Source organism: Crocodylus siamensis, chromosome 3, assembly GCF_052110815.1.
Source record: "Crocodylus siamensis isolate JL-2025a chromosome 3, ASM5211081v1, whole genome shotgun sequence".
Taxonomy (NCBI): Eukaryota; Metazoa; Chordata; order Crocodylia; family Crocodylidae; genus Crocodylus; species Crocodylus siamensis.
In genome coordinates, this window is record NC_143397.1 from 116,205,775 (window position 1) to 116,219,530 (window position 13,756).

At 46.5% G+C, this 13,756-nt stretch overlaps 1 protein-coding gene across 1 annotated transcript in view; it reads right to left on the bottom strand.

Moving 5' to 3' along the window:
* Positions 1-289: 289 nt before the first annotated feature.
* Positions 290-13,756, bottom strand: part of FRMPD1 (FERM and PDZ domain containing 1) — a 71,176-nt gene continuing 57,709 nt past the window's right edge. Inside the window, exons 13-16 of the mRNA XM_090039080.1 lie at positions 11,431-11,613; positions 10,716-10,857; positions 6,794-7,609; positions 290-4,603 (exon numbers count right to left, since the gene is read on the bottom strand). Coding sequence (XP_089895206.1) covers positions 2,133-4,603; positions 6,794-7,609; positions 10,716-10,857; positions 11,431-11,613 — 3,612 coding nt within the window. The 3' untranslated portion in view covers positions 290-2,132. The remainder of the gene's footprint in view (positions 4,604-6,793; positions 7,610-10,715; positions 10,858-11,430; positions 11,614-13,756) is intronic.

Genomic DNA, 13,756 nt, shown 5'->3' on the forward strand with positions numbered 1-13,756 from the left:
CATCCCAGCTCTTTTTTTTTTCAAAAAGCCTCGCACTCACTGGATGCTGCAGCAGCTGTCAGGGCTTCCGGGAGCTAGTGGCAGAGCCTCCCTCACAGCACATGGCAGTGGGTATTGCCCCCTGCCTGGCGGGAGCTGGTGAGTGGGGGCTTTAATTTTTTTTTTAAAAGAGCCGGAAGAGCAGGCAGGGGATGGGGGCTCATGACAGCCCCCCACGCAGTGTGGGGCAATGGGGGCAGTGGGGATTGCCCTGCTGCAACCCCCCCCCCCCCCCCCCCCCCCCCAACTTGGCAGCAGCTGGCAAGCGCTGGGCTCTTTTTTTAAAAAAAAAAAAAAGACGGGAGCTGGCGCCAGTTGGGGCAGCCATTGACAGGGCTGAGAGAACAGGCGGGGGATGGGGGAGATTTGGCCGATTTGGCATTGGCCGAATCTCCGACTTGGATCTGGCTGAATCGATTCAGGACAGTGATTTGAGTTGCCAGATTGAATCTCTGTCCCCCAAACAGGCTGAATCCAAAGTGACTATTAGCCACTTCGCACAGGCCTACTATAGGTGTCCCACTAGTTCTATATGCTCCTCCTTTGCTTTGGGTTTCAGCTGGAGTTTCATTGATTGCAAAAGCAAAGCTGCCAGTTAGTAAATGTGAAGTCACTACTCTGATTAGCCTGCTGCTTCTTCAGTCATACAGCACTGGGAGGTTGGCCTCTAGAAGGCACTGTTTGTTCACTTCAAGAAACTCCCCAAGCAATACCATGTGGGGATTTAAGCTTGCCACACAGCCCCTTCCATATGATATAAACCTCAACCTAATAAGTTGTGACAGCAGGTGATATAAAAGCCTTCACTTCCTCCTTCATAAGATCAAAACTTGTCCGCTGATGACATACTTTGATGTGAGGCACCAAGGGGAGCAGGGATGTCTGCGTGGACACAGCCCGGGTCCTGGGCACAGCCATGTCTTCCTCTGTGACCTGGAGGAAGGCAATACCCCATTTTGTCAGATATAGATATCCAAATTGGTGGGCTTTATTGGGGCATTTTCATAGATGCTGACAACGATGACAACTGCAGGTGCTAAAGACTTGTAAAAACCAAGGCCCATAAAGGTACTTCTGCATGTGTCAGCCTTTCCTGTTCCCTGATCATCTTCACTGTAGACTGAGAAAATGATCCCTTATCTCATGGGGATGCTGCAAGGGTGCATTTGTCAACTGATGAGATGGAGATGAAAGGCACCCTTCAGGGCAAATCTGTTGCATGTACAGTTACCCTGTTAGGGAATTGGAGCTATTGGAACAGACTGAGGAATAGTTTTGCATCTCTTTTGGGTGCACTAACAGTCGCACTGAGTCCTTTCTTCTTATCAGTTGGGGTAAAAGCAGCAATACAGTCCCCTTGAAGACTCCTTTTTTGTTTTTACTGGCCATTTTCAATACCACACTTACATGGGTAGGTGAAGTTTCATTACTGACTTCTTTCATAGAGCAATAGTGAAGGCCTGGAGACATATTCCCCTGGAATGAGTTAGCTGGCACTGCAATGCCATCCAGAGGGCCTGTTAGGATGGCAAGGACCAAAGCTTTTGCACCCACATCCTCAGGAGAACCTTCCTAGCACTGGAAGCCCTTAGAGAAAGCATGTGGAAATTTGTTTCCACTGCTACTCCTGCATCTCCCTCTCCCCTCATTAAGGACTGGGGACTCCAAATGTGCTCAGTACGCTGAAAATTCTGCTAGGTTTCATGTCTTTTTACAAGATCTCAAATATAAAGTAATTTCGATAAGGCAGGAAAAGACTTCAAGATATAAGGGAACCAGATCCCAGGCAAGAGACCTGAGGCCAAGCTAGTAAGCCACTCAATAGCTGCTGTAATCAAGATCATTATTTTTTAAATACAGAATTAAAAAGAACTGAGTGGGTGGGTTGTCTGTGCACCTCCTGACAAGCCAATAAATGCATTTGAGTCTTGTATGGGCTCATTCATTAAAATGTGAGACCGAACCTCTGAATGACTTGACTCATCTGGCTTTTAGACTTAAGATTTTTATTGTGGTAATAGGTTAAAGAGTAAACATTTGTTAGGTGAAACATATGCGAGCGTAACAGAGTCAGCATAATGGAGCTGCCATCTTCACACTAATAGCAGTGCCCTAAAGTGCTGCATGAGGCAGAACACAGCTGCCGTGAGGGCTGTGCACTGGTGTGCCAGCAGTTTTGCACTTAAATCATGGCAGTTTTTTTCACCCAGCTGTTGTGCAGCATGAACAAACTCCTGATAGCTGCAGACCACATCCTTCAGATTGACTGTCAGCTCTCTGTGCCTTTTTGTGCATAGCCCACAGTTTGTGAACTGGAAACACGTAGCTGTCAGTTGGAGGAGGTCTTGGAAAGTCTCCTGCAATGCTCCTTGCAGCTCTTCAGAAGGCAGGTCCGTTTTTAAGACTTCCTGGCAATGGGACATCAGCTTTTGAGATGCTAAACTAAGGGCATTCTTGTTTTCAGAAAACTGTTCTGCACATATCTCTTGAGGATGTCTCATCCTGTTTCCTGAGAACTTCTCAACCAACTCTTGGAGCTTTGTGGTGTTGTCCAATAAGTGTGAGAACTTTGCTGGTGACTTTTGTGTGCTCTCTCTCAACTGAGCCAGAGCTTCAGTGTGAGAATGCAGACCCTCCCCATCTTCACTTTCCTTGGGTTTAATGTCAGCATCGTGACCACCTTCTGTGGTCCTGAAAGAGTTCTGGCCCACAGACGACAGGCTTCCTGCAGAGGGTGGTCTGGTTAAAGGCCCTGAGGAAATGGTACGTGCAGAACCAATGCACTCATTATCTACTTCGCTTTGGAGCCCACTGAAACAGCTGACATAAGAGAGCCGACAGCTGCACTTGTCTGCCTCGGTTTTTGGCAGGTGGGTGTCCTTAACGCTGGCAAAATCCAAAGTAGTATCTGTGCTGCCACTTGGAGATGCTTGTCTATCTCTCTCATGGTTAAAACACAGGAACGATGGATTTGAACCAATGTTTTCTTCTGGATCCTCTGAAACCTCACAGTTGTCTATGGTTGAGGGAGGAGTAGCTGCAGGGTTTAAGTCTAAGGTGCAATCTTGTCTTTGCTCTGTAGCCTCCTCTGTGAGAAGTGTCAGACTGGCCTGGGGCTGCTTGTAGCTACAACCCACATGCAGTACCCTGTTACTGGGTTCTTTTCCTTCCACCCACAGGTCACCAGCCATCTCTGATGGAGGGCACTCTTTCTGGGAAGCTGCCCAGCTTGAGGAGAAAGGTGTTTCCTTGCTTGGGATGCCAATGCTTGCACACACACCGTTAGCAGAACCTTGATTGCTACTCTGAAGGTCTTGGCCCAGAGCTGTGGGGTGACTTTCTATCATCCCACCTGATTGGCTGCTTGCTTCTTGACAAGGTGTTGTCTGGTCTGTCCTTGTTCCCAATGAAAGCAACGAGAAGCGAGTTATTATCCCAGAGGCCCCATCAAAGTCTGAAAGCAGCTCAGTGGCATTTGAGAAACCTAAGTGATTTTTATCTTCAGCTTTCCTTGAGGATTCTTCATTTACCATCTTGCTGGCTTCCTCCTGAAGTAAAACTTCAGCAGGCTGGCTTACTGCCTTATGGGCAAAATCAGTTGTTGTTTGGTCCAAGGTAGATGATACAAGCTCTTTGCCCATTTCTTCCTGCTCAATAGTGGAAGGAAGATCTGGTTCTGATGGGGCAGCACCTGAGGATAGTTCGTCTCTGTAGCATGGTACTGCATGTTCAGTGCAAGAGCTGATCAGTCCTTGGCCATGATGTTCAGAGCCAGTGTTGCCTTCACTCTGGGTTTTCAGTGGCTCCAGTGTGCGCTCTGATATTGGCTGGTCATGCTGTGCTGCACATGTTACGTCATCATCCTCTGTTTTTAAAAATGGATTATAGTAGCCATCAGGGTTGGCCAGGGTACCTCTGGCTTGTTCTTCAGGAAGGTCTCTTTTGTCTTCCAACTGAAGGGAAGGACTTGCTGAACTCCTTTCATCAGGCACCAGTGCAGAGTGAAGAGGGCTGAGGTTGTTTGCTGCAGAGTCAGACAGAGAGGTGGACTCCAAACTTTCCTTCCCTCCCTGGTCACTCCGGAGACGGATGGCTGAAATGGAAGAAACAACTGAGTCAGTTATGGATTTGGTTTCCATGGTCTCAGGCTCCATTTCCATTAGGTCAGATGAATGGTTTTTTCTTTTGGCTTCCCTCTGAGGTTTCAGCTGGGCAAAGGTCTTGGTTTCCAAGACAGCAGCTTCCTCCTTGGCATCATTCAAAGAAGACACTGTGGGAGACCTAGAGAGGGGTGATAGGTTGGATGTCCTTTCACGGTAGCCTGCACAGTCAGTGCTATTCAGGGAGCCAGATGGAGCCAAGGGGAAGGAGACCTGTGATGTGTAGTCAGTCTGTAGGAAAGATCTTCTCTTCCTCAGGCTCTTGGAATATGTCAGCTCCTTCTCTTTTCTGTATTTTTCCCTGGTTGTCTGTCTTGACATCCAGCTCTCCCCCAGATGGCAACACTTGGACTTCTTTAGGAAGCAGGAGTCATCTGGATCCTCATGGGGTAGAGTACTGAAGCCTGTTGGCAGAGAAGAACATACAAGGGATGAAGTGTTTATACAAATGACAGTTGCTAATGGGGTTTTGTGGGCCAGAGGTAATAACCAAGAATGTGTTCCCAGATACACACAGCAGGTTTCTGTGTCATGTTGATGTTGGGCAAGCACTTACAATCAGCTGCATTAGGAAATTCAGAGACTGAATCTGTAATCTTTATGACCGAAATTAAAGACCGGTCCTGTCTTGGGAAGCAGAATAAAGGTTTTCCCATGTTAGAATAGCCAACTGGGGTCACTTGAAGGGTCTGGAAAATAATTGCAGGTACTTTCACAATGGTCTCCACAATTCTTGCCAGGTTAAATAAGACAGTTTGCAGGTGAGATACACAGGAGGTTCTTTGATAGCTATATATTTATTAAACTTGTGTGAAAATATGAATTTTCTAAGTTGTGTCTGTATCTGTATTATAAGTATATACTATGCAACTCTGTATAATTCTATAATTATGCAAAGATAAAATGTTAAAAAATGTTTCCACAGAGAAGCAGATAATAGCTTTTATATCCAAGCTGATAAATTTGATAATTTGGAGTTAACATTAGAAATATCCATTATATATTTCAGCCAGAAGAACAGAATCCTGTAGTTTTCTTACATTTGTGTTTTTTGAGGATAAGACTATAAGAACAAGTTGCTGTAAAGGAAGTAAGGGTGTAAATTTACAGTACACTGGCTACTTCACAGTAACTGCCCATGTGCACACTCTTACCCCACGGTCATTGTGAGGGTAAGTTACTTAGCATTTACACTAAGAACATGCACATGGGCAGTTAGCACAGAGTAGCTGACGTGCTGTGAATTCGCACCCCAGCTTGCCTCATGATAATTTGTTCATGTTGTTACAAGCTCAGAAAACATAAAAGTATCAGACAATTGTCTACCCATACAGGCTCTTCTGACTTACAAAACATAACTCTGTAACTTCATTTTAATTAGCCTGTGCAATACATGGCTAAGATTGTTTCTATCAACACTTCTGCCTCTTTTCAGGTTGAAAGTAGGGGTAGAGCAGAGGTAGGCAACCCCTGGCACCTGTGCCGGAGTGTGGCACACAAAGACATCATGCTTTGGGGATGGGGGCAGGCTGTGCTGCCACAAGAAGGATCAGGCCCCTCAGAGGGGCTTGCCAGAATGTTACAGGTTGAGGTTGCAGGTGTTTTTGGCATTGCCCAAAAATGTAGAGAGAAGGCTGTTTGTAACTTTATTTGTGTGCTTTCACACTAATATTTGGATTGGAGGAAGGCCATGTTAAATGTAGTGTTAATTTGTGATTTCCAGATGCTTTTTAGTGAAAGAAGCAACTGTTTTCTTGCTTGCCCCGTTTGGGAGCTGAATTGTGACAGTGGCTTTCATCTTTGCCTGGGCATTTCCTTAGGTTTTAAGAGTTTTCAGGAATCACTCAGTTAGGCAAACCAGGGGGAATGGGTCCCCATTCTCTTCCACCACATGCTGTGCATTCACTCCCTCTGCCCATGCATGGATTCTTGACCCCCACGGGGCTTCCCTCCTTTGTTTTCTTTCTAATTGGGCCGGTTCACACCTCGCATGAGTTTCCCCCAGCAGTCCTGCATGCTACACACCCATCTGTCTCTGGACCATCCATACTTTGCACAGCATTTGCAGGAAGCCAAGCATGCTTGGCAAAATGTACCATGCGTGGACCATATTCGTATGATGGAGACATAACATAGCTGCGCTCAAATAGCATGCAAATGACATATGCAGGTGTATACAGTGGTATGTTGGTATTGGTATTCTTGTGATTGCAGGAGGGCTTGCTGAAGTAACTGTGTGTGCCTACACGTGCAATTATGGTGCATGAATAAATTGTGGAGCTTATTGCTCTGCAGTTTCTTGCTCCCAGGTACACCGTTTGAACATGTACTCAGGATCAATAAACTCTGGAGTTTATTCATGCACAGCACGCTGAGCCAGGGAGAGCAACTATGACTGGTAAGGGGCTGGGAAGTCAGCTTGCCAGCCCGGGACTGCTCCCTTGGCTCAGTGTGCTGTGGAGGGGCTATTACAGTACTTATTACCGTATTGTAGCAGTGACTAGAGACCATAGTAACAGTCAACCCCTGCCTTGCACTCAGTCCTCAGAATAAGAAAAGGACCCTTCCCTTGGGAAGCTGATCTGCGGGCGCACCTGCTACAGCTTCTGTTGGGGTGAACCTGTCTGCAGCATCGTAGAACTCGTCCTCTGAACTGGTGTCCCCAAAGCCTGGAGGAGGGTCCAGGATGAGATCGTTCACCTCTGCTGTGTGCTCTGCTCTGCAGGGTCCCTCTTTTCCACCCGCCTCAGCCAGCAGATCTTTTACAGAGCCACCTCCAGGATTGTGGTTCAGGAAGTCCCTCTCCCCATTGCCAGTGGGGGAGATGTTGGTACAGAGGCTGTAATACTCCATGACACTGTTCTCCAACAGTTTGCACTCCAGTGCAGAAGCTCTTGGTTTGTTCTCCCCTTGCTGCTCAGATGCAGGGTTGGGGGCCTGGGGTATCTGCAGGAAGCAAAGGAAGTCCTCTGCCTCTGCCTGGCTAGTTCCCTCCTCACCAGTGAGGGTGAAGTTCTTGTCTTGGTTGCTGAGTTCCTGCACAGTGGGTGTGTAGAAGTGGAAGAACTCTGGTCTACTGGCAGAGCAGGCATCCAAATCGTCCTCTTCCAGTGCATCCATGGAGTCACTTGAGCCACTTGTCTTGCATCCTCTGCTTTCGGTATTGGCCGAGTCTGAAGCCTCTGATGCACTGTCTGTTAGGTTGTCACTCCCATTGCACAGGCCTTTCCCTTCAGGCCTGGGCTTTGTGCTGTCCTCTTCCAGTTCACAGAACTTTCCCTGTTCCTCCTCCTCTTCCCCTGGGGGGTCAGTGATGCTGAATTTCAGCAGGTGAGTATCTGAGCAATGCTCTGCAGAGGAATCCAATTCCCAGGAGTCTTCAGAGTCACTGCAGGCCCTAGACACATACCCTGCAATTTAAAACACAGAATCTATGTCACACAGGACCACCATCTGCAAACTACATCCACATCCCTTCCAGCTGTCAAAAGCCTGGATCACTGTTGGAGGTTTATCACCAGTGCGCTCTATTGAAACATGTGGGTATGTGTGGGGGAGAGAGAGAGACTGATTATGCCTCTCATTTGCCTAACACTGATGACTGACACTATAGGGTTAACGGGGAAAGGAAAAGGATCCACGGATGTGTCTAGGGCTACTCTTAAAACCAAATTTCTGTATTCATGCAGGATAAATGTGCTAATTAGCACAGCATTAACCTGTGCTGGACAATATGTATCTGTTAAACTATTGCATAGTATTTGCTCAGTTACATCAGGTCAAAGCAATAATCGCATTACAACTGGCTGTTAATGATCACTTTCATGCTAGAAGCACCTAAGGTCTCAAATGTGCTGGGTGCTGGTCTACCACGGGCAGATTTCCCAGCACCCCACACTCGGTGCTCCCACCTCTGCAGGAGCCTCACCCCCACTATCCCTCCCCAGCACACTCACCCCTGCCTCCTCTCCTACCACACCACTAGAGCATGAGAAGATTTTTCTCCTTTTCATAATACTTCCCAAGCAAATCACCTGCACTGTTGCCCAGCCTTCCCTTCCCTATCACATGTGAAAAACTAAAGGTGTATATGTGTGACACCAAGCAGTGTTGTGCGGAGATGCCTGAGCTGGCCCTGAAAAGGTCATGTTGGATACGAGAAGCAGTACAGTTGCATTGGCACTGAATTGCATCCAAGCTAATTAGTGGTGTTGGGTGCATCAGTCTGGGTGCAGCACTACACTAATGTGGCTCTACTGCTTCTGGTACCTGAGGTAATTCATTCAGGACTATCTGAAGTCACTGGGGGTGGGGAGGAAGCGAGGAGGGAGAGAGAAAATCTGTGAATGCAGGTTCACTGGGACTGGAACAAACTTATTTTGTCACAAAACCTCATTCTTAGCAGAGCTGTATGGGTAATGCAGCTTTGTTGGTTCAGCAGTGAAACAGAAATAAGGAAGAAGAATTCTGGAGGTCAAAACTAAGCTCTTGGTTTAATCAACTTAAATGTTTGTTTAGCTCTCAGGTGCCCTTCACATTTTTAAAACGAATTTAACTAGATATTTAAACAGAATATCACTTCAAAATGGGTCCCTGAAGAGCTTCATTTTAAAATGTCAAAACCAGATGTTTTGACTTGCTTTACATTTTTTCCACAATCTTTTTCACCTGAAGTGGCTCACTAAATTTGACCCAAATTAGGCAACTGTTTTGGTCAACCCTAAACAGCATTTTTGTGCACATAAGCTATCAAATAAATTATGCTCTCCCCACCCCCTCCCCAAGTATCCAGCTACCTGATTATGAGATGCGGGTCACGCTTTTAAATACCCTCAAAATAAAACTTATGGAAATCTCCTTCCCTACCTGCTTCTTTTTGTCCCTGTCTATTATCACCTGCTAAAACCATTTCTTTAAGGTTTCTAGATGCTATACCCTCATTTATCCTACACCTCTGGGATGCAAACATCAATATTTCCAGAAATCCCAGCTACTTTTGCCCTCCCCTCTTATTGTCACAGGTCACTGCAGCCTTAACCTCCAGCTTTAACCTATGCAATGCACCCCTATGGAATGCCTTGTTCCTCCTCTTCACTCTAGCTTTCCTCTTAAAGCCTCTAAGAAGAAAATGTTCTTTTTCTCCAATTGAGATCCATCATCTCTATTTAGGTTAGTTACCTAAAAAATCTGGGTGTTATAGAAAATGTGCCTTGTTTAAAAAGTAGCTCTGTTCAGTTCCTAATTTGTTTTGTGAATGAATCAACAAGAGAAAACAAATTTGTTTCAAAGATTCCCCCTCTCAGCCTGGGAGCATTCAGGATGTGGGCCTCATCTTTTCATAGAGTCATACGATCATAGAAAATGAGGGTTGGAAGGGACCCTAATCCAACCCCCTGCTCAAAGCAGGTCCATCTCCAACTAGATCAATCCCCTTCTCTGGGGATTGGCTCTGATTTTCCCAGTTGACATCACAGTATCAGTGCACACCTCTAGCCGGCTTGAGAAACATTGGAATTTGCACTGATGAAGCCCAACTTTGCATGAAGCTACAGCACTTGGAGGACGTGGTAAGCACAGACTTCCTGTGTGGCCTTAGGCCAGGCACTTTGCTTCTGTCTGCTTCCATTCTTTACCTTGAACATGGGAAAACACTTCTTGCTTGCTGTGTATTTAAATGAGGATGGCATTGAATCTATCAGTACATGGCAGTTTTTAGTGTTCTTAAACAGTTTGCACTCCAGGCCCAACTCCTCCCAATACCCCAGGCAGGGTGCCTGGGAGGGGTCCTTGAGGCAAGGGTGTGGGGGTCCATTCTGCTTAGCCCCCTACTCCACTCCAGCTCTGGCCAGGCAAAGCAGCTGGCAGCTTCCCTGCCCTTGCTTTCTAGGGTGATGTAGGTACAATTACATGGCAGGTCTTTCTGAATCTAAAGAATAATTAGAAAAATCTTTCACAGTAACATGGTAGTGCCTACCAGCCTCTCATGAACCAGATCCTGCTCTACTGGATATGGTGGAAACATAAGAAGATCTCTCCTGCCCTAAAGCATGTACAGTCTAAGGGTGCAGACAGATATTTCAATTGTCACAGGATCTAACGGCTTTGGTATAAGCAATTAGGATGCAACTGTATTGTCTGCATGCTCCGGGGGCAATACAAGTATAGCAAAATATTTAGCAACCTGATCTCTATTTCATTTGGGGTTAAGTGAAATAAATCTCTCTCACCTGTATCACTGTTGGAGCATACAGACATAAGGGATGATATATGCTCCCCAGCAGCAGCTCCCTCTCCTATTTTAAAGCACTTCAAAGCTACAACTGTAGCCTGAGGGGACTGAGAATAGTCCTGGTTGTTAGGCTGTAGTTTTGAAGAGTTTTAGGCTGTGAGTCCCATAGCTGTCACTGTGCAGGAAGGGTCACTTTTCCAGCAGGGCACCATGCACCTTAATTATGTTTTTGACTGAAGCTGCTGCATATGTTATTATCTAGGTCATGTCTTTGTAGCAGCTCTTACCTTCTTCAGCAGAGATGCGGTGTTGCTTATCCTCTCCCCACCTGAATATGGAGACACCCGAATCCACAAACAGCCTGTAGTAGCCAGCAATGAGACAGGCAAGATCTTTTGCACTGTTAGACTCGAGCAACAGAGTCAGCAGCTTTTTAAAAAATAAACAGGTTAAAATAGTTAAGCCTTGTTCACAATGTGATCTGTATAAACATGCCCTAACATAAAAAGACCTTAATTCCCCATCCTGCTCCTGGGAGAAAAAAGAGCAATAGATTTTTCTTTTATGCCTGGCACCCTATTGGTGGAAGACAGCAGAATATTTTTAGAGGAACCTGGTTTTTTTTCATTTGTGTTATATAATGGTTTCTTCCCTATCTAGTGACAGCTCCTAAAAGTCCACTACACAACGCTTGAACTTAGAACAATTTTCAGGTGACAGTCAAATTATGACAAATACAGCATGTTACAGAGACCAGTGAGATGGGGGGGGCGGGGGTCTTAGTTCACATGTCAGGATAGCATGCAATTCACAGCAAAGCAACTAGGAAAAAAATCCCAACAGTACACTTATTATAGCAGCAGCAGAACAAGCACTTCTATGTTTCAAAAATTAATAACACATTAAATTACACTGGAAAATTAAAAAAAGAAGAAAAATCACTGTACCACGCACATAGAAACAAACATAAATGCACACACATAATTCAAGTAGCAGCAGTACCTTCACATCCTGCAGGTAGATTTTTACCATGCTCACTTTCTCCGATTCTTCAGTAAGCTCTAGCCTGCTGATGTTAGCAAACTCTGCCAGGGTTGTTATGATGTTGAGCTTATTATTAATAATCTGGCTGATTCCATACTTGGCTCCCACCAGCAAGGCAACATATGATTCTCTGTCCTGTAGCTGCAGGAGGAGGGTGGATTAGCGGGCAATCTCCACTAAAATCTAAATAAGAACCTATGTCCACCTGTTATGCAGAGGTGGTGCATTCCTGTTCATTCAAGCTGGGCACTCTGTTTTAACTTGTTCCAGCCCCAAAGCTTATCTTTTAGGAGTCCTTTGCCAGTTGTGGGTGGTGGCTTCAGATGAGCTGTTCCCAACAGCACTACAGAGCTGGTTGCTCAAGTTGCTGGCCTCTTCTACGGTTGGTGGCACATATGGGTTGTGGGCTTTGCACTAGGCACCTATGCAGTCAGTGACAGTATCATGTGAGCTACGCCTTACAGAAGCTGAGCAGCCAAGCTGCAGAGCATCAGCTTGGAGGTTTCATAGTTTCATAGTTGTAGGGTCGAAAGGGACCTGAGAAGATCAACAAGTCTGACCTCCTGCAATGGCAGGAAAGAGTACTGGGGGTAAAATGACCATGGCTAGGTGATTGTTTAGCCTCCTTTTGAAGACCTCCAGGGGAAGAGCATGTATCACTTCCCTTGGAAGTTGGTTTCAGATTCCAGCAGCCCTGACTGTGAAGTAGCACATCCTGATATCTAGCCTGAATCTACTCTCGGTCAACTTATGCCCGTTATTCCTCAGTATTCCCAGTAGTGTTTGGGGGAACAGGGACTCCCCCAATGCCTGCTGGTCCCCCTTGGCCAGTTTGTAGATGGCCACCAGATCCCCTCTCAGCCTTCTCTTGTGGAGGCTGAACAGGTTCAGGTCCTGTAGCCTCTCCTCGTAGGGCCTGCCCTGCTGCCTCCTGATCATGCCAATGGCCCTCCTCTGGACCTTCTCGATGCTGTCCTCATCCCTCCTGAAGTGCGGTGCCCAGAACTGGATGCAGTACTCCAGCTGCAGCCTGACCAGTGTCGCATAGAGGGGGAGGATCACCTCCCTGGACCTGCTTGAGATGCATCTGTGGATGCATGACAAGGTGCGGTTGGCCTTCCTGACTGCCTCCCCACACTGCCGGCCCATGTTCATTCTGGAATCAATGATGACTCCAAGATCCTTTTCTGCCTCTGTACTGACAAGAAGGGAATTCCCCAGCCTGTAGGTCTGCTGCTGGTTCTTCCTCCCCAGGTGCATCACCTTGTACTTGTCAGTGTTGAATCCCATCCTGTTCTTATGCACCCACCCCTGTAACCTGTTTAGATCTAGTTGCAGCCTGTCCCTCTCCTCCAGAGTGCCCACTTCTCCCCACATTTTAGTGCCATCCACAAATTTGAACAAGGTGCTTTTTACCCCCTTGTCCAAGTCACTGATGAAGATGTTGAACAGTGCGGGCCTGAGGACCAAGCCCTGGGGGACCCCACTGCCCACATCCCTCCAAGTCAAAAATGACCCATCCACCACCACTCTGGAATGGAATGGAAGATGTATCCATTCATGGGATCAATGTTCTCAGCATGCCTTCTCCCTCTCTCTCCCGCCCCTCTTTCTCCCTGCACCCCCCATACCTCATTGGTATGCACCTCCAAGCAGGCAGAGTGTAGTCATGAAGACGGATGTTGTCCTCTGAAGATACCTACTGCTTTCTACACTGTCTCACAAGAAAAGGGCAGTTGGGGAAGGTGAAATGGTTGCAGATATTAACACTGTTGCATTCAGTCTGCAACAGTCCCCTAAGGAAGTTGGGAGTTCACTAATACTTTGGGCTTCATGCAGGAGGAGTGATTGGAAAACTCTCTCTGTGCAGTCACTCCTAGGGTAAGGCACTGTAGAGGTGCTCAGAAGACAGGGTGCCATGCCATGGAGAATTTAAACAAAAGTACATTTTTTTAATTTCCATCAGAACTTTTTGTGGGATTTTCTGATTTTTCAGCAAAATATTCTAGTGTCCCCCTCTGTTCCAACAAAAAAAAGTATGCGTCTTCCCCACTCTGTGAGAGGTTGGACAACCCCAAAGGAGTCTCTGGGTGTGGGTGGATGTCATGGGGGGTGCAGTCCAGCCAAACAGGATGGCCTGGAGAGAAGATGAGGAGCACAAAGACCTGAGGTATAGCACCTACAAGGCATTGCGATACCATTTGGTATTAATGCATAATCAGTATGCAATGTCAAGGGGCTGCAGGTGAAGTGAGTGGTAAGGCAAGTTTTGAATGAGGACAAT